This window comes from Gavia stellata, chromosome 36, assembly GCF_030936135.1.
Source record: "Gavia stellata isolate bGavSte3 chromosome 36, bGavSte3.hap2, whole genome shotgun sequence".
Lineage (NCBI taxonomy): Eukaryota > Metazoa > Chordata > Aves > Gaviiformes > Gaviidae > Gavia > Gavia stellata.
Window position 1 is genome coordinate 1,981,590 of NC_082629.1, and position 18,023 is coordinate 1,999,612.

At 66.7% G+C, this 18,023-nt stretch overlaps 2 protein-coding genes across 2 annotated transcripts; both read right to left on the reverse strand.

Annotated features, from left to right (window-relative positions):
* Window positions 1-1,800: 1,800 nt before the first annotated feature.
* Window positions 1,801-10,149, reverse strand: MYO1A (myosin IA). Its single transcript, XM_059832841.1, has 29 exons — window positions 10,126-10,149; window positions 8,732-8,875; window positions 8,483-8,598; window positions 8,188-8,282; window positions 7,984-8,088; window positions 7,848-7,894; window positions 7,615-7,678; window positions 7,446-7,544; window positions 7,257-7,360; window positions 6,998-7,145; window positions 6,793-6,911; window positions 6,603-6,709; window positions 6,448-6,493; window positions 6,223-6,327; window positions 5,844-5,906; window positions 5,479-5,679; window positions 5,032-5,258; window positions 4,754-4,954; window positions 4,566-4,659; window positions 4,182-4,331; window positions 4,003-4,071; window positions 3,682-3,768; window positions 3,362-3,436; window positions 3,126-3,260; window positions 2,903-3,009; window positions 2,694-2,826; window positions 2,472-2,624; window positions 2,274-2,401; window positions 1,801-1,944 (listed from the first exon to the last, which is right to left on the reverse strand). The coding sequence occupies exons 2-29, from the start codon at window positions 8,852-8,854 to the stop codon at window positions 1,821-1,823; spliced, it is 3,225 nt and encodes a 1,074-aa protein (XP_059688824.1). The 5' UTR covers window positions 8,855-8,875; window positions 10,126-10,149; the 3' UTR covers window positions 1,801-1,820.
* Window positions 10,150-10,824: 675 nt separating this feature from the next.
* Window positions 10,825-16,580, reverse strand: NEMP1 (nuclear envelope integral membrane protein 1). Its single transcript, XM_059832805.1, has 10 exons — window positions 16,469-16,580; window positions 15,120-15,241; window positions 14,815-15,025; window positions 14,417-14,489; window positions 14,155-14,248; window positions 13,825-13,939; window positions 13,348-13,573; window positions 12,825-12,998; window positions 12,365-12,546; window positions 10,825-11,722 (listed from the first exon to the last, which is right to left on the reverse strand). Exons 1-9 carry the CDS (start codon window positions 16,578-16,580, stop codon window positions 12,366-12,368), a joined length of 1,308 nt encoding a protein of 435 aa, XP_059688788.1. The 3' UTR covers window positions 10,825-11,722; window position 12,365.
* Between the last annotated feature and the right edge of the window lie 1,443 nt (window positions 16,581-18,023).

The following is an 18,023-nucleotide window of genomic DNA, read 5'->3' on the forward strand; positions in this document are numbered from 1 at the left end:
ACGCATGCATATACATACACACACTCTCTCTCTGTACTGCACACCGGGCCCGTCTCCCCCAGCCCTGCTCCGGGGCTCCTGGCCTCTCCGGTCCCGTGCTGCCCGTGGGGAGCACTCCCGGTTCTGACGGGCCCCAGCAGCCCCAGGTCCGGCCACACATGGGGCTGCCTTTCCCCAGACCCCTCTGTGACCCAGAGAGTGCCAGCATCACCAGCACCAGGACCCCTCTGCCCATCTCGGCCTCCTGGGAGCCCGGGCTTGATCCTGCATCCTGAGCCCTCCATCCCCAGCCAGCCCGAGTGCCCCCACACACTCACCCCGGCCAGGGGGCTGGGGTGTGCGGAGATGGAAGATGGGGAGGAAAAGTCAGGGGGAACCGGAGGGACGCGAGGGAAGGGGGGACAAGGCCAACAAGTGAGAGCCACCGACTTCAGCCCGAGCAACAGGCGGCTGCGCCAGCCCCACGGGAAGGCGGCCCGGCAGCGGTCGCTCACGTGGCAGCGCAGCCCCGGGTAGGGCAGCATCTGCAGTGCCGGGGACGTTAATTAAATCGGAGCCTGGCCAGAGACGGCCTAATTAATTAATAACACCTACTTGTGTGGTGCCAAGTGCAACGCAGCCGCGAAGAGCCGTGGTGCCCGGGGCTGCGGCAGGCTTGTTTATGGCTTTCGCCCCTTGCCGCGCACGGGCAGGAAGGTCCCTGTGCTGGGACGTGACACAGCCCGCAGCGGGAAGGCGGGGGGAGCCCTTGGAGCCAGGGCATGTCTGTGCCATCAAGTGCCCCCGCGCACACACACGTGCCCCCGCCACGTGTACATGCTGCCCAAGTGCCCTGGCATGCATGCCTGCACATGCCCCCCGTGCATGACAAACCGCATGGATGCTCCAGGGCCCACCTGGGAACTGGTGCTGATGCTGACGTGACAGGGAGTTGTCAGCTCCCGAAGGTGATGGTGACGTGTGGGGACAGGAAAAAAACCCTCTCCAAGAGGTTGATGAGCACAAGAGAGAAAAGGCAGCGGGGAGGGGGGGGTGCTGCTATGAGCGCTGTGCGGGAACCCCAGCTCCTGGGGGCTGCAGGACTGGCAGAGGTTCCACGGGACGTGGGCTGCAGTGGTGGCACCGGGGACGTGTGGTGGCTCCTCTCTGTCTCCCTACTCCGCTCTGGGTCGCAGCCCCAGTCCCCGAATGCAGCTCCAGCACCACCCCGGGAGGTGCGGGTACCAGCCCGGGGATGGCTGCTGGCGTGGGGGCGCAGCTGGGCGAGGGGCGGCGCAGCGGGGAGCACCCTGCACAGGGCGTCCTGCAGTAGGGTGGGGGACCCTGGGCAGGGGGAGATGGGGACAGGCAGCAAAGGCAGGCGGGTGCCAAGGACCTCACGTGCCAGCCACCTGCGGCCGCCCAGAAATTGCCTCTGCAGCAGAGCGAGCTGCTTTCCCACTTAATGGGAAAAGTGGCCGCAATTTGGGGCCTTTCCAATCACTGCGGAGCCGAGCGCTGGCCGCAATCAGGCAGCAGAAAGTCGGGGGGGACGGGGTGGGGGGCTCCATCCCCAGGGCTGGGATCTGCCCTCTCCCAGCTCCAGCGCCGCAGTGCTGTGTCCTGGGGCTCGGGCACGACTGGGTCCCCCTGCCCCACCCGTAACAGGGGCACCCACTGCGACACCGCCCAGGTACCGACACCGGAGCATCTGTTTAATGGGTTGGCAGCAATTCCTGGGTGGTGCAAGGACCCGTTGGGACAGGGGGACAACACGAGGGGGGTGGGCGGGGGTGCTGGTGCTGGTGGGTGAGGGTCCTGGCGGTGGGGTGGGGGTCCCGTCAGTGGACCAGGACCTCCATCTTGTGGCTGCCCCGCTTCTTGCAGATGGGGACGTCGCTGCCTGCCTTGGCCGACTCCACCACGGTGACGGCCATGTCGCCCTTCTGGAAGCGGGTGGAGAACCTGGGGGGGGCCAGGGCGGAGGGGTGGGAGGGGGACAGGCCCAGCCCCGCCCCACCTCCTGCCCAATGAGCTGCCTTCCTTACACCCACCTCTCAGGGGCTGTCTGACGCAGCCAATCAGGACCCTCCAGCTGATGCACCACCCTGTGAACCCCACCTTTGCAAGCTCCGCCCCCACAAGCCTCACCCCGCCCTACCCCGCCCTTGTGAGCTCCGCCCCAGACACCGCCCTGCCCTGCAAGCTCCACCCCCCAAGTCTCACCCCACCCTTGGTGGCCCCGCCCTTGGTGGCCCCGCCCTTGGTGGCCCCGCCCGCCACCCCACTCGTACTGGTCGGTGATGTGCAGGGGCAGGGCCTGGGCGGTGGCGTCCATGAGGGTCTGGTGCAGGCGGGTGATGAGCTCGATGAGGTGGTCGCTGACGAGCAAGAAGTCGCCTTTGGCCCCCCCCGTGGAGGTCTGCAGGGAGACGGGGGGGTCAGCCCTGCTGGGGATCACCCAAGCCCCCCGGGACCCCCTCCCCGGGTACCTCCTTGAGGTGCAGGGCCAGGAAGCCATCGGAGAAGCGGGTGACGGAGACGCTGCGGATGTCGCCCAGGCTGAGCACAGTCTTGGGCTGGGCAGCCTTGGGGTCGGCCAGGACCAGGTGCTCGGTGGTGAGCAGCAGCAGGCGCGGGACCGTCTGCGGGCGGGGGGTGTCAGCACAGCCCCGCACCCCTCCTGGCGCAGCGGGGACGGGGATGGGGCTCACCTTGCCGCTGGCTCTGTTCACCTTCCTCACGGTGTCGGCCATCACCAGCTTGTCCTTGGCCACGGCGTGGAGCTTCTGGTACTTGGGGTTCTGCGTCAGCCCCAGGTACTCGCCCTGGAAGGGCTGCTGCAGGCTGGGGATGGGAGATGGGGCCATCAGCCAGCGCCACCTCGCGTGCCCCCCCCCCCCCCAGCCCCCAGCCCCGGCACCTTTTGGAGTAGAGCGTCTTCTTGTCTTTGAAGAGCTCGCTGGCACAGAGCTTGGCCTGCAGCAGGGCCCTGCGCTGCGGCGTCAGCTGCTCCCGGTACTTCTTGCACTGCCAAGGGATGGGGCGATTCGGTGCCGCCAAAGACCCCTGGCAGGGGCTGGCATGGAGGGACGCAAGGTTCCAAGCGGAGCCGCCCCGCCTCCCCGTCCCCCCCCTGCTCCCACCTTCCAGCGGTAGAAGATGCCTCTCAGCTCCTGGTTGGCATCGGCCAGGAACTTGTATGGCGCGGGGGTCCAGGTCCGGTCCATCACCGACAGTGGCGGGAGGTTCCTCTTCAGCCCCACCAGGAACTTCTGCACCTGGGGGCAGCGCGGCAGGGGGTCGGGAAGGTCCCCGGTCCAGCCCCAGGGGCAGGGGGCTGGGAAGGTGTCGTGCCGCCTCTCCCCCCGGCCCCACTCACCAGCCGCCGGTAGATGAAGTTGGCCAGGCGGGCACTGGCCTCGGAGCGGAAATACCTCCTGTATGCCCTGCGGACCTGCCAGCGATGGCCATCAGCAGCGGTGGGGACGCGGGACCTCGCCGCCCTCCCGCTGCCAGTTCCCGTGGGACATGGGTGTCCCTCCCCCCGTCCCTGTTCGGCCCCAGCGGAGAGGACAGCCCGACAGGGTGGGCAGGAGCCAGGGTGGGCAGACAGACAGACAGCCCTGGACACAGCGGCACGGACAGGAGGACAGAGGCAGCGGGCAGCGGGCAGCCCCGCAGCAGGGCTGGCCCCGTTACCTGGTACCCTCTCCAGTAAGCGGCGATGGTGGCGGCGGCTGCGCAACGGTGGCGCTGGCACTTCAGCTCCCGGAGGAGCCGGCGAGACTGCGGGGGGTGAGAGCCCGGGGAGCCCAAGGCGGGGAGACACCGACACAGATAGTGAGCGAGAAGGAGAGAGGCAGGAGAGAAGGACGGAAGATGGGGAGAGGAGATGAGTCCGGTCCTACCATGGGGCAAGCGAAACCCTCGGCCCCTCCCTGCTGCGCGCCCCCCACCCCGCTGCCTGCGCTGGGAGCCCTGTGGGCCCCAGCCAGCGGCCCTGGGGTGCCCAGCCCTCACCTTCCAGCCCCGCGCATACGCCTGGATGATCAGCGCCGACCGCTTCATCTGCTTGTACTTGTTCTTTTGCTGCAGCGGAGAGAGGCGGGCTGAGCCCAGGGGCTTGAGAGAGCTGGGGGGGCCCTGCCCAGGGGGTGAGGGATGGGCAGGGGAAGCGTGGCCGGGACCCCCCTCCTCACCGCGTGGCCCCGGAACCAGGCGGAGATGATGATCTGGCTCTTGCGCATGAGCTGGTACTGGGTCCGGCACCGCCAGCCCCGAAACATCTTCTGGATGAGGGTGGCGAGCTCGGCCACGCGCTCCTGGCGCCGCCTCTCCAGGTCGAAGAGCTGGGGACAGCCAGGGCAAGCGCTGGGGTGCCGAGCGGGGACAGGGACCCCCAGCCGGGAGCCGCCTCCGGAGGCTGCCGCATCACCCAGGCGACCCCGGGACAGACTCGGGTCCGCCAGCGGGGCGAGGGGACCTGTGGGGCTGGCACCCACTCTGGGTCAGGCCCTGCCCCCCCCCAGCAGCCCGACTGCCCCATAGCGGGGTGCCCCCGGCTCCCCCATCCCTGGACTCACGGTACGTGGCGAGCGGATGAAGATCTTGGTGTGGCCGAACGCCAGCTCCTCGGGGGGGAACGCCAGGTCTGCCAGCAGCACCTCGGCTCCCTCCCTGTGCCGCCGTGGGGGACAGGGCTGGTCAGAACCCCGCAGCCCCCAGGCCAGGGGACCGCCAGAAGCACTCGCGGTCTGGCCCAAGCCCGTACCTGTCTCTGCCGGCCCAGCGGGGCCAAGTCCGGGGGCTGAGCATCTTGTAGCGCTCCAGGAAGGGGCCGTAGAGCTGGCGGAAGGCGTAGCCTGCCCGCCGCACCCGCACGTTCTCCATCAGCCCCAGGTACCGGATCTGCGCCAGCACCAGCTCCGGCGTGAAGAGCATTGCTGTTTTGGTCTCGTTGGGCTTGATGCACCTGGGGAGGGCAGCGGTGGGCTGGGGGGGTCCTGCTGGCGCCAGGGCTGGGGTTGGGGCTCCCCCCGGGGCCGGTACCTGATGTAGTTGGGGTTCTTGGAGTAGAGATTCTTCATCAGCGTTGCTACTGAGCCCTTGAACTGGAAGCCTGCAGTGGGGGGCAGCTTGAGGGAGACCTTCTGGGGGTCTCCCTCGGGGAAGAGGGAGCGTAGCAGCGCATGCTGGGTGGCCCACATGGCCTGCGAGAGGTCGCGGAAGAGCAGGTCGTTGTTCTTCTCGATGAAGCCCGTCACATTGTAGGTCACCTGGGCGCAGGAGCAGGGTCAGCGCTCAGCAGGGTGTATGGGGGGCCGTGCTCGGGGAGGGAGGAGGGCACGAGCGGGTTATGGTTCAGTGTCTCTGTGCCCATTCCCAGTCCAGCCCCACAGCTCCCATGCAAAACTGGGAAAAGGACCCAGGGGTCCCACTGCCCCTGGCAGGGTCGGGACTGTGGGTGCCGGTGGGTGCCCATGGCTGCTGGCAGACCTTGCCGGCATAGTGGTGGATGCGGAAGCATTGCGGCTGCAGGCTGGCATCCATGACATGCCGGGCGTTCTGGGTCTCCTTGCTCTCATAGTGCTTGTGGGTGGCGAAGAGCTGGTTCAGCTTGGTGAGGAAGGTGTCCTCATTGACTACTCCGGGCCGGAGGCACTCCTCATCCAGCATGGCCAGGATCCCACACTTGCTCTGCGCCGTGATGGACAGCGTCACCCCAAACCGGCCTCAGCCCCGAGCAGCGGCTCCATTGAACCGGGACTGCTCCAGACTCTGCTCAGCCCAAACTCATGCCGGGTGCAATGGGGGGAAACTGGGACCCCAACCCAGGACCCCAGCACTGGGGGCCAACTCACATTCTCGATCAAGTTGCAGATGATGCTGTTGTCGAAAAACTCCACCGGGGTCCACTGGATGCCCTGGGAGCAGATGGGGGTCAGACGCACGGACCCCCGGACACGTGGCGCATGGACCACCCGGACCCTGCCCCACAGACATCCCCCAGCTGATGTGAGGCAGGAACCGGACGTCCGGCCATAGGGATGGGGATCCCGAATCCCTCCCTGCCTTCCTGTTATTGAATCTGCTCCCGGCAGGGAGCGGGGCGAGGGAGGGACGGCCCGCGGAGCCGTCTCCGGCACTTCCCTGTCCCCAAGGGGCCAAGGCTGCTTGGGGCGATGCTCCGGCACAGGCAGAGGGGCCGCATCCAGCCCAACCAGCACAGGCTGGGGGTACCTCTCGGACGTATTCCTCCTGCTCCTCCTTCAGAGTCATCAGGATGAAGATCTGCTGCAGCTTCTCATTGCAATAGTTGATGATGAACTGCTCAAAGCTGTTGTCCTGCGAGAGAAGGGTCCTGCATGTCAGCTCGTGCTGAGCCCCTGGCCCTGCCCCATGTCCCATTCACCATCCCCGGCGCCGCCCAGCAGCAGGATGGGGCTGGGTGGACCCTACACTCACCTGGAAGATCTCAAAGCCGTAGATGTCCAGGACGCCCATCACCTTCCTCTGCTTGCCCGGCTTCACCTGAGGAGACAGCGGGGTGCTGAGCTGTGTCCTGGCCCCGTGTGGGGTGGGGGTCCAGGGCCCCGTCCAGGATGGGGAGGGGCTGGTACCTGTTTCCCCGAGCGCTCACCTGGATGCTGGTGTTGATGCGGTTCACCAGCCAGTCGAAGAGGCGGCTGTAGATGTTCTTAGCCAGCGCATCCCGGCCATAGTAGCCCTGGGGAGAGGGGCGAGGGGCTCATGCCGGCTCCCCGGGAGCTGCCGGGCAACACCCCCGCAGCAGGGGATGGTCCTGCTCACCTGGGGGACGCTGAGGGCGGTGAGCACCGTCTCGTCCCGTGCCTTCACGGTGCGGGAGCACAGCGCCCGCTCCAGCGTGCCGGGGTCCAGCCCGATCAGCTTGCAGATCTCCTGCAGCTCTGCGCGGGGAGGCAGCGGTGCCGGGGCCAAGCAGGGGACTAAGGGGGGCCCCCCCTGCCCGCCCCCGGCCCAGCCCTGTCCCTACCCTGTGGCTCAGCGATGCTGCAGGCCTCCATCCCGCTGGCCTGGTAGCTGCTGCTCAGCTGCACGTTGCCCAGCTTGAGCACCACGGCCGTCACCTCCAGCAGCGCTGTCACCTCGGCGGGCGAGAAGCCGATGACCCTCATGGCATCCTGGGGATGGACGCAGGCAGCTCAGGAGGACGGGGACAGCCCCAGGGTGGTTTTTTGGGGGGGTGGGGGGTGTCACAGCTTCCCAGCCTCCCAGGCTCTGGCCTGCGGTACCTGCATGGCACGGAAGTTGGCTGCGTCATCCACGCCGGACAGAGCAGAGCTCTCCCGGTTCAGGTAGCTGTAGTGTCGGCAGTCCTGGCGGAGCTTCAGCTGCTCTGGAGGGGGGAAGGCAGCTCAGCCATGCCCCCCCGCAAGCGTCCAGACCCCCCCAACCCCTCATGCTGGGGGGCCTGGACCTACGGAGCAGTTGCGCCGAGCCCCCGGCCAAGAGCTGGTAAAAAATGTGGAAGTTCCTCTCGCCCTTCACGTGCCGGACGACGCGGGATTTCTCCAGCAGGTCTGCGGGCAGGGGTCAGTGTCACCAGGGCATACGGGGTGGGATCCCCCAGGACGGGCGATCGGTACTCACAGTTGCTAATGACCCCTCCCAGGGGCTCCCCCTTGAAGTCGAACTCCACGTCCATGTACTTGCCCTGAGGGACGGGGCTGGGGTCAGGGCAGGGGGACCCCGTGAAGGGCAGCAGCTCCGCTCCCCATGTCCACATCCCCATCCCCTGCCGTGCCTCCAGCCCCATCAGGGTCTGCGTGGCCCTGGCAGGGTCCGGCCCCACAGGATGCGGCTCCAGCGCCCCAGTCACTCACAAATCTGGAGGAGTTGTCGTTGCGGACAGTCTTGGCGTTTCCAAAGGCTGTGAGGGGAGGACGGGGTTACAGCGCGGTCTGCGGGGGCTGTGCTGAGCCCTGGGACTGGTGAAGGGCTCCAGGCGCAGGCTCTTACCCTCCAGCACGGGGTTGGACTGCAGGAGCTGCTCCTTCACCCTGTCCACCTCCTCCCCTTTGCTGCACACGGCCGCCACGTAGGACATCACCAGCTTGCTGGCCTCTGTGAGCGAGGGGCTGTGGGTGCCGGGGCTGCCCGCGCGCGCCTGCCCCACAAGCGTCTTGCAGCCCTGTGAGCACCCGGCAGCAGCCCTGGCTCTACCTGTCTTGCCGGCCCCGCTCTCGCCAGTGATGAGGATGCACTGGTCCCTGTCCCGGTCCCGCAGCGAGCGGTAGGCATCGTCAGCGATAGCATAGCTGGGGGCAAGGAGGGATTAGAAAGGGGCTGGAGGGGTCTGGGGGCTTCAGGACACACCAAGAGCCCCCGTTGTGGCTGTGAGGCCGCCCTGAGTGGGCTCCCCAGACCCCGAAGCCTCAGGCTTGCCCGTGGGTGAAGCCCTTAGCAGGATCCAGGGGGACCGAGGGCACCCCGGGGCTGCTGGGCTCCCCATGCTCACATGTGGGGCTTCACAGCGAAGAAGTTGCAGTTGTGGTACTCCTGCATCTTCTCGGGGGTGTAGATTGGCAGGGACCGGTAGGGGTTCACCGAGATCACCACGTTCCCGATGTACGTCTACGGGCAAGCACGACGGTGTGGGTGCAGGGCCGGGAGGACCCAGCCCAGATCCTGTGCTCTCCCCTGCTCCCCATCCCAGACTCTGTGCCCCCCCTGCTCCCCATCCCAACCCCCCCGGCCCAGTGCCCACGTAGATGTCGCTGCGGCGGAAGCGCTCCTGCAGGGTGTGGAGCAGCGACTCCTCGGTGAGCGGATCCAGCAGCACCAGGTCCCCAACCGCTGCGGCATCCAGCAGCGAGGTGGTGGCTTCCATGGCCAGGCAGCTCTGGGGTAGCTGGGGCAGAGTGGAGGGGGGGGGGGGGGCTGCAGTCCGCAGACATGCAGCCCCTTCCCCAAAACACCCCCCCTGGTCCTCAGCAGCCCCTGCATCCCCAAGGCCCCAGCTGTCCCCCGCCCTTAGAGGCTCAGAAGGGCCCCAGGGAGAGCAGGGTGCCCCAGCACCCAGGGGGCACGGACCCACTGAGATGCACGGCAAGCCTCGAAGCACCGGCTGAGCCCGTCGTGGGGTAGGGCAGGATGCGGCCCTTGGCCAGCAGGATGCAGCTGGGACCTCGGGTGCTCCCTGCCCCTGCCATGCCCAGCTCCCCCAGGCACCGTGCTGGGGCTGGCAGCCCCTGGGTACAGGGGACAAGGCAGCCACACACCCACGCTGGCACAGAGGGCTCCTTCCTGGCGCATACTGATGCCCAGGACCCCGTGGTGGGGATGGGGGCTCGGGGGGGGGCTGGTGGGCAGGATGGCTCCTGTCCACTGCTGTGGGGGAAGTGGGGCCTGGCCAGGAAACATGGACACCTGGATCCTATTCTTGGGGCAGGGACAAATTCAGCCTCCGCTTCCTCCCTCCTTCCTGGCAGGGGGAAGCCGGGGCGGGGAAAGGACAGGCTCAGGGCCAGGGGCCCAGGCCCCCCCAACAGCCCTGCAGCCAGCAGCACCCAAGGGCTCCCACAACAGAGAGTGGTGCTTTCCCCCCATGCTCCACCCATCCCTCACCTGTCTGTTATGGAGCGGCCGTGTTCCCCGGGGTGACCTTCACCCGCGCTTTACAGCCCGAGCACAGGCTGGGCACGCAGGGCTGTAAACCCAGCCCCACTTATCGGTGCCCGGGGAAAGTTCATGAGCGAGGAGGTGGGGAAGGATAGGGCGAACGGGGTGATGGAGATGGCTCCATCAGGAGCTGCCCCACTGGCAGCAGCCTCTGGAGAGGATGGCAGAGCCTCCCACAGGTCCCTGCAGCCTTCCCCTGCGCAGGGCACCGGCACTGAGACCCCCATGCTGCTGGGTGTGGGACCCCAGGGTAAGCATGGGTGGGAACCAGAGCAAGAGCCCCCCATGCAGCTCCAGGGCAGCCCTGGGCTTGCCCCAGTCTTCCCCACAGTGCCGGGTCTCAGAGCTCCCCAGACCCTGTGGGGTGGAGGTCCCCCGGGGTGGGGGCTGTGGGGACAGGGTACCCCCAGCCAGCCCTGGGGTGTTGGGGGCTCAAGTGCTTCAGGCTGGTGGCTGGGAGCTGAGGGGTCCGCAACTCACCTCCCAGTCGCAGAGCAGCGGCTCCTGGAGCGGCTTCAGCTGGGGCTGCCTGGGAGATGGCGGGGCTCAGCCCAGCCCAGCACCCGATGCTGGCCCAGTCCGGCCCACGGAGGGGCGGGGGGCAGGACGGACCTCCCTCAGAGCACCGCGCCCACTCGCAGACAGGGAAACTGAGGCACGAAGCACACCAGCCAGCTGGGAAGCAACGCCGTCTGCCCACCAGCTCCCAGCCCTGTGGGGTCCCAGCCTGTCTGGGCTGCGGCTGCCCCGCTCCCCTCCCCGCCTCAGCAGCTCGTAGCAGGAACAGGCAGAGAAAGTCACTTGCAGCCAAGCAAACAAAGGGAGCTTCCTCCCAGTGCTGTGGGAACCGGGGCAAGGTACAGGGGCTGGCAGAGCCCAGGGCTGCTCCCGGGAGAAGATATGGCCACAACACAGCCGGGGGGAGAGACCTGTGGCCATAGTCAGTCCCGCCTTTGCTCTGTTCCCTGCCTTTCTGCAGGGAACCCATCACCCAGGGGCCTGTTCTTTGTCCCCCAAGCACCATGCAGCATCCTTGGCAGAGCAAGCTCCCATGGGTGGATGAGCCAGAGCCAAGGACAGGCCAGAGCCGAGGACGAGCGCTGGGGTCATTGCGGGATGGATAAACGAGGCTCGTTACCTACAAAATACATCTTTATTAAAAATATAATCAGTCATTAACCACGCAGAGGGGATGGGGACAAACAGTAGCAGAGGCTGCTCACACCAGAGCAGGGAAGAAAGCGCAGCAAGGCCAGGGGAGTAAACCTGGGACAGAAACAAACCAAACGGCAAAAGCTCTGGCAGTGGCACGGGCGAGGTATGGCCAGGCTGCGGGAGCCCAGGCCCCAGGCAGCAGAGGAGCCGCAGGGCAGTAAGGCTGCCAGAGGGCAGCTTTATTGCTTAGGAAGTTGCATAGATTGGGGCGTCCCCTCCAGCTTTGTGCTTCAGCAAGGCCGAGGACCGGCAGCGCTGAGCTGGCTGTCAGGGAGCAGAGCCCCCTCCCCAGCACGGGGAGTGGGAACACAGGGAGGGCCACCCCCAGCCCCTGCCCGCACCAGCCAGGAGAGGAGCACAGGTTAAGGGCGGAGGGCTTCAGGAGGACAGGGAGCTGCCAGCACCTAACTGCCAGCGAGGCAGGGAGGAGGAAGCACATCCACACTCATCCTCAGCCCACGGACCACCTGGCAGACAGAGGCGTGGGGAGAAGGAGGCTGAGCACGGCCTCCTCCACATCACAGCAGCCGGGGGGAGCGGAGCGAGCGCGTGGGGCACCGAGCAGACTTTAAGGCTGCCTTCTCCCGAGCTCTGCGACATGCACGCAGAGGGGCCGGCCAAGCTGTGTCTCAGCCAGGGAGGCCCTGGGGTTTTTGGTATCCACGCGGGATTTAAGCCAAGGCAGAGGCACAGCCCAACCAGCTGGAGCCCTCTGGCATCTTTGGTAACAGCAGGAGGAGGAGCGGATCACCCACTGCCCGCTCCCTCCCCACAGCAGCCTGGCAGCAGGCAGATGCTGAGCACGCAGGTACCAGTGGGACAGGTCCAAAGTTCCTCTCATGCACGTCACCCTCACAGGCACCTGCACGCAAGACAGACCTTTTGCTCCATCTCCACCCTGGCAGGCAGAGCGCTCCCAGCAGAGCCAGGGTGCCGGGCAGCCCAGAGGCAGCAGGGAGGGGAAGAGGGGCTCCTGTCTGCCAGCCACAGCAGCAGTGCTGAGGGATGGGGCTCAGGGTGCTTGCAGAAGCCAGATCAGCACCCAGGCCTGGGGGGGAGGTCCCTGTCCCTACAGTTCATGCACTGGGAGCTCACAAGCACCCACACCAAGACTCAGGGTGGCTCCAGTCCACCCTCAGACAGGACCAGCATCCCACATTTTGTCAGCAGTGCAGACCTTGCCTGCCCTGCAGTTCCCAGCTGGGACCAACTCCCTGCATCTTCCCTGCCAACACCCAGGGCTATGCTGACAAAAGCTTTCGTGCCTTAGCCTGACAGGAGCTGCCTGGGGAAGATGAGGGCATCAGCCCACCTTGTCCTCCCATCAGGTTCTGCTGCAGAGCTCACAGCAGCCCAGCTCAGGGTGGGATCAGGGGTGGTGGGATCAGGGGTGCTGGGAGCAGATGTGCCAGCTCTCCCTGGCAAACAGGGCTTTGTGCTCCACAGGTGTCGGGGCAGCAGGGAAGCAGCAGCAGTTCTGCCCCATGGGTCCAGAGCAGCTGACCTCAATCAGCATCCAGGTGGTTGTGGGAGTAACTTGTGTGATTCCCATTAAAGAAGTCATCATCCTCTTCCTCCTCGAAGAGCTGGTCCTCAAGGAAGACACCACCCAGGCCGTACTCCTGCTCATGGACAGAGACCTCGTTGGGGGTGACGTGACAGGAGCCACCCACAAAGTCAGCAAACCTGGAAAGAAGCCACGAAGAAGCGTGTTGTGCACACGTGCCTGGCAGCCTCCTGTGAGGCCCTGGCACACAAGGAGCCGGGTGAAGTGTTCCGGTGCCGGAACTGGGCGTTATCTGTTTTTCCCCCATGGCACGCCCTGCTTCCACACACCACAGACCTTCTGTGCCTCCATCTCCCTATCTCTAAAGCAGAGGTGACAGCACAGAGTGATCCCAGGCTTTCAGAAGCACATGGAGACATAGGTTGGCCGTGCTGAGCACACTACCAGGGAACATTACCTCTTGGGAGACTGGATACGGGAGACCACAGTCCAGGCAGAGAAATCTGGGCTTCTGCAGTAGCTTCGAAGCTCCTCAAGGGCGTTGCGCGTCTCCACCTCGCCCTGGACCCGGTACTCCTCCTCCGTCAGCAGACGAGGGGGGCTCGGCCCGAGCCTGGCACTCTGCACTCTCCTGCAGCAGAGCAGCACCAGTTACAGCCCGCCCAGCCCGGGCAGGACCCCCAGCACAAGCCCAGCTCCCAGGGCAGCTGGGTCGGAGCTGGTGGTGGAAGGAACGGAACATGTCCCTCTGGCCTCCGCTCCTTGCTCCGAAGAGAGGCTCCCAGCCACGAGGAGAAGCAGGGCACTCTCCCACACCAACCTCAGGGGAGAAGGGACACAACCCTCCGACTATACTCACCCCAGCCCCAAAACCCAGTGAAAACGTCCTGGTTCTGTGACACAGGCTCCCATCTAGCAGCTCACCCAGGCCTGGCAATGGATCGGAATCAGGAGCAAGCCAAGGTGCTTGCAGCCCTCACCTGTAGGCAGCGAAGGCCCACTGCATGGGGTAGTCCAGGTTCTTGGTGCAGATGGCGATGACCACCAAGGCCAAGGCGATGGGATGGATCTGGATGCCTGAGTACATCAGCAACAGGCCCAGGAGCTGCAGGGCCCAGGAGAGGAGGTTGATGCTGCGCTCATTCTCCAGCGGGCCATACCTGTAGCACACGCCGAAGCTCACGAAGCCCACGAGCAGCAGGTAGCCTGCGGAGAGCAGAGGGATCGGGCAGGCATGAACCGGAGGACTCAACCTGGCTGACAGAAGCTGGTTGAACAGCATCTGCCAGGGCTGCAGTTAAACCTGACGCCAGAGCCTGCCTCTCTCAGGAGCATGAGGGCAGCGTCTGCAGCAACAAGGCGGGCATGAAGCCTCAGCATTTTCCACAAGCACGTTACAGCTCCAGTAGGAGACACGCAGACTGGTGAACTGGTGAGTCCAAAGGGCTCACACCTACCCAGGAGGTACTGCCAGTAGGACTTGCAGATCTCCCGTAGATTCTTGAAGATCAGCTGAAGCAGGTACAGGGAAAAGGACCAGCCTCCTACCAGCAGGAAGTAAACAGGACTTTTCTAGGAGAGGAGATGGGAAATTCAAGACAGGCAGTGGGGCAGCAGGCAGCCGTGGCTACCTCCCAGCAGCTGCCGAGCCTTGCTCGATGCAAAGCAAGACCCACAACCCAGCACCCCAAGGCCACGTACTCCAGCACTCTCACCAGAAGAACCGTACAGGTGTAGAAAGGGCTACTGCTGCGAGGTGTCTTGCCCCCAGACAGCCTGGCACTCACCTTGGGCATGACCTTGGACATCATGTAGACAAGGATGAGCAGTGAGGCCAGCAAGCCAAAACTAATCCCAGCCGAGTAGTAGAAGAGTTGGCTCCTGCAGAGATCATACACATGCACAAGGCGTTTTACAGCTCATGGATGCCTGTGCACAAACACACCTGCTGGGAGCAACCCCCTGAGAGCCTGCAGGCTGCAGAGCCAACCAGACACTGCCCACCCAATCATCCTCGTCCCCACCTCAAGGGGAAAGGAGGTGACTCACCTGCTCAGCATGTCCCCACAGAAAAACAACAACAGGCCCAGGAAGAAAACCAGGAACAGTTTAGGGTCAAAGCCTGGGAAGAGAGTGAGTCCAGGCTGAGAAGATACCCTTGCACGGTGCCCTCTGGGTAGAGCTCCAGCCTGCCACGTGGTCACGAGGACAGTGAAGGGGCACCATCCCAGGCGAACCTCCAAGTGCCATAAATTCCCCCACTTGAATATCCCATGGACGAAGACACACTTCCCTCTGCAGGCCCATTTTCCTTCCCAAGGAAGGACAAGCCCTGCTGCCCCTCAGACCATGAGCTCGTCTGGAAAGTCCTCGTTGCCCCCTCGAGAGCGCCGGTGTAGCCAGACCCACCTCCCACCCCAGGAGCTCCCGCCACAGAGCAGACGTACGTCGGAAGAGGATGACGCAGTACGTGGTGTCAGCCTCCAGCAGCTCAACCTTCAGGCAGGTTTTGTTGCTGTAGAGATCCACATCGATGCTGGTGTCGTTCAGCTTCTCCTTCAGGAAGGAGAAAATGACGTTCCACACGTTGAACTCCTCCAGCTCCTCCTCGCTGCCCACCTGGGTGACTCGGATCATCTGGCTGCTGTTGACCCGGATCTGCGCAGCGGAGGGAGGCAAACAGGGGCATGGCCGCAGCTGCCAGAGGGGCTTGGCCCAGCCAGACCCGGCAGGACCCGCCTTCTCCTCTCACCTGCATCCTGGTCCATATGTCGTGCCATTGCGGGACGCGTGTGTTGGTGTAGCAGAAGTGGTGAGAAGCTGAGCGATGGTACGCGTGGCCCTCGTGGAGTGGGATTACCGACTCCCTGGTATCTGTGCAACACAGAGCAGAGGAAAGGGATTCAGCAATGCAGACCAAAAGCAAGGCCCCTGTTCCCGTCTGCTTCACCAACCAACACACGGGGCCACTTTTCCTTCCCAGAGTTCCCCCAGTTAAGCATACTCCGGGCGGATAAAGATAAAAGTCCTTCCTCTGTTTTCCTCAGAATATGCTGTCTGGTTCTTTTCTGGGATAACCTCATTCCTGAGACTGTCAGAAACAGCACAGACTCATCCCCTGCTCCCCTTTCCAGCTTGACTCCTCGTTCTAGACCCATCCCCATCTCAGGGAAAACTAAACTTGAGTGCACCTCCTGCACGATCTTGCTCCCCCCGCCCCGAGGTGAAGGAGGCTCCCGAATCCCAACGAGGTCCCAGCTGCACCGGCAGATCCAGGCAGCAAGACGCCGAAAGCCCAGTCCTCCAGCAGCCTCTGCAAAAGCACTGGGCCGAGGCTGGAGGCCCTGGGGAGCGCTCTGCGAGCAGGTGGGCCATGCTCTGGGGCTCCGCAGGGGCACAGCGTGCTCCCCCAGGCCGACGGGCAGGCTGTGGTGGGTGTTGAGAAACGTGCTGTGGCTGCTCGCCCCCAGCACCGGCTGGCAGAGAAACGTCACGAAGCAGAAGGGGCACCAGGGCGGCTTCCCGAGAAGAGCCGGGCAGGGGACTGGGGGCTGCGCTCGCCTCGGCCCCTCCTGCTCCGCTCAGAGCCGGGGCTGCGCGGGGCAGGGGGGGCCCTCGGCAGGCACAGGGCAGCGAGCCCTGCGCGACCCCCTGCTCCCCGCAGCACAGCCGGGGCCCGGCCGCGGCAGAGCGCGCTTCGCCCTGCCCGGAAGCAGCTGCCTGCGCCGGAGGGCCCGACCCCCGGAGGGGCCGACGGAGCCGGGAGGGACGGAAGCGGCAGCAGGGCTCGGCCCCCTCCAGCCACTGCCCGAGGCCGGGCGGGGTCGGTGCCGCCGCTTGCAGCCCGCTGTCCCGCTCCGCCCACGGCCGCCAGCCCGCCCTCCGCTCCGGGCCGACCGGATGCAGCCGCGGGGCCGCCGGCACCTCCTCGGTCTGCGGGAGCTGCTCCGCTCGCGACCGGAGCTGGCCCTCCACCGACCCGGGAACGGCGCGGGCAGCGGCAGCGACCCCGGGCTGGAGGCCCCCGCTCCGGCCGTCGCGTGACCCCTGATGCTCCCGCCCCGCTCCCCCGGGGGCCGCCACCGCCCCCGTCCCGCGCACCTGCGCCCCGCAGCGGCGGCGGTAAGAGCAGCAGCAGCGGCGGCGGTAGGAGCAGGAGCAGCAGCACCAGCGCCCCCAGGAAGCGCCGCCGCCGCCCCGGAGCCGGTTTCATCCCTCCCGCCGCGGCCGCGCCGCCGACTTCCGCTTCCGCCGCCGCCCGCCTGGCAACGGCCACTGAGGGGCAGGCGGCAGCCAACGAGAGCGGGGGGCTCGCGTGGCGTCATCGCCGAGTGACGGCTGAGCCGACCTATCGGAAGGCCGCTGCGGCCTCCCTCGCACCCCCTCCACTACCTGTCGCCCTGACTGATACAGCCTATCAGCGTAGCCCAGGCAGGAACCAACCATGGTCCCGGCCTCGGTTACCACGGTGACCGCCATTCAATCCAGAGGCACGCCCAGCCCGTAGCAACGGCGAGCCCCGCCTTAGTAATGCCTCTGACAGGCACGCCCCTCAGCCTATCAGAGCACAGGCCCGTCCCGTCCCGCCCTCCCGCCCCCGCGAATCCCGCCTGATTGACAAGCGCCTCCTCCTATCAGGAAGCGGTCTCACGTTGTTTTGCGAGGGCTTCACGCGTGAGGGAGCTGCAGGTCCCGCCCCTCAGCGGCTGCCCCGGTCCCGCTCCCTCGGCCCCGTCGCGCCGCGCCCGGGCTCCGGGGTGGGCTGGGCCGTGGGCCCGGGAGAAGGAGCCTTTCTCCGGCCGGGCCGCGGAGCCCCGCCTGCCCCCGCTGGGGACGGGCGGGCCCCGGGGGGAAGCGGGGCTCCCGGGGGGGGCCGGGGCGACCCCGGCGACCCCGGCGGCGGGGGGGGTCCTGCGTCCCACGGGTGAAGGCTCGGCTCGGTCGGGGGGCTCCGTGCCCCCCCGGCGCGGCGTGCGTCCCTTCGCCCGGCGCGGGGGCAGCGGGGAGGTGCGGGGCTCCCCCCGCCCCGGGAAGGGGGGGCCCCCCGCCGCGTGGGCCCCTCCCCGTGGGGCGCCAGGACGCCGGGGGCGCTGGCCGCCCGCGGGCGGGGAGCGGGCTCGGGCGCCCCCCCCCGCCCAGGCCGTGGGCGGCGGAGCCGGGAAGCGGCGGGGCCGTGGGCGGAGGATGTGCGTCAGCCGGGGGCAGCGCCGGGCCTGGGAACGGCCCCGCCGCCCCGGGGGCCTGGTCGCGCGGGGCGTGGGAGGGGGGCGGCCGGCCGGAGGGGGGGGGGGAAACGGGGAGGGCTCGGGCAGGACCCCCGCGCCGAGGACTGAGCCCCTGGGGGAGCCCTGGCTGCCCCCCGCCAGCCCCGGGGACGTGCCCCGGGCCGCGCCGCCGCCCCCCCGGGCAGGAGCGCGCGGGGGCGGCTGGACCCCCGCCAGGCGCCCAGCCGCGGTATAAATAGCGCCGAGCCACGCAGGGCCGGAGACGGGGTGGGGGCCGTGACCCTCCCGCGGGGCCCCCCCTCCCTGCAGGCGGGGGGCTTCGGCGTGCCCCCACCCGAGAAACCACCTCCCTCCGCTCCCTGGGCGAGGAGCAAGGCCAGGCCTGCGCCGTCGGGGTGTTCACCCTGAAGCCTATCGATGGCAGCCTGTGT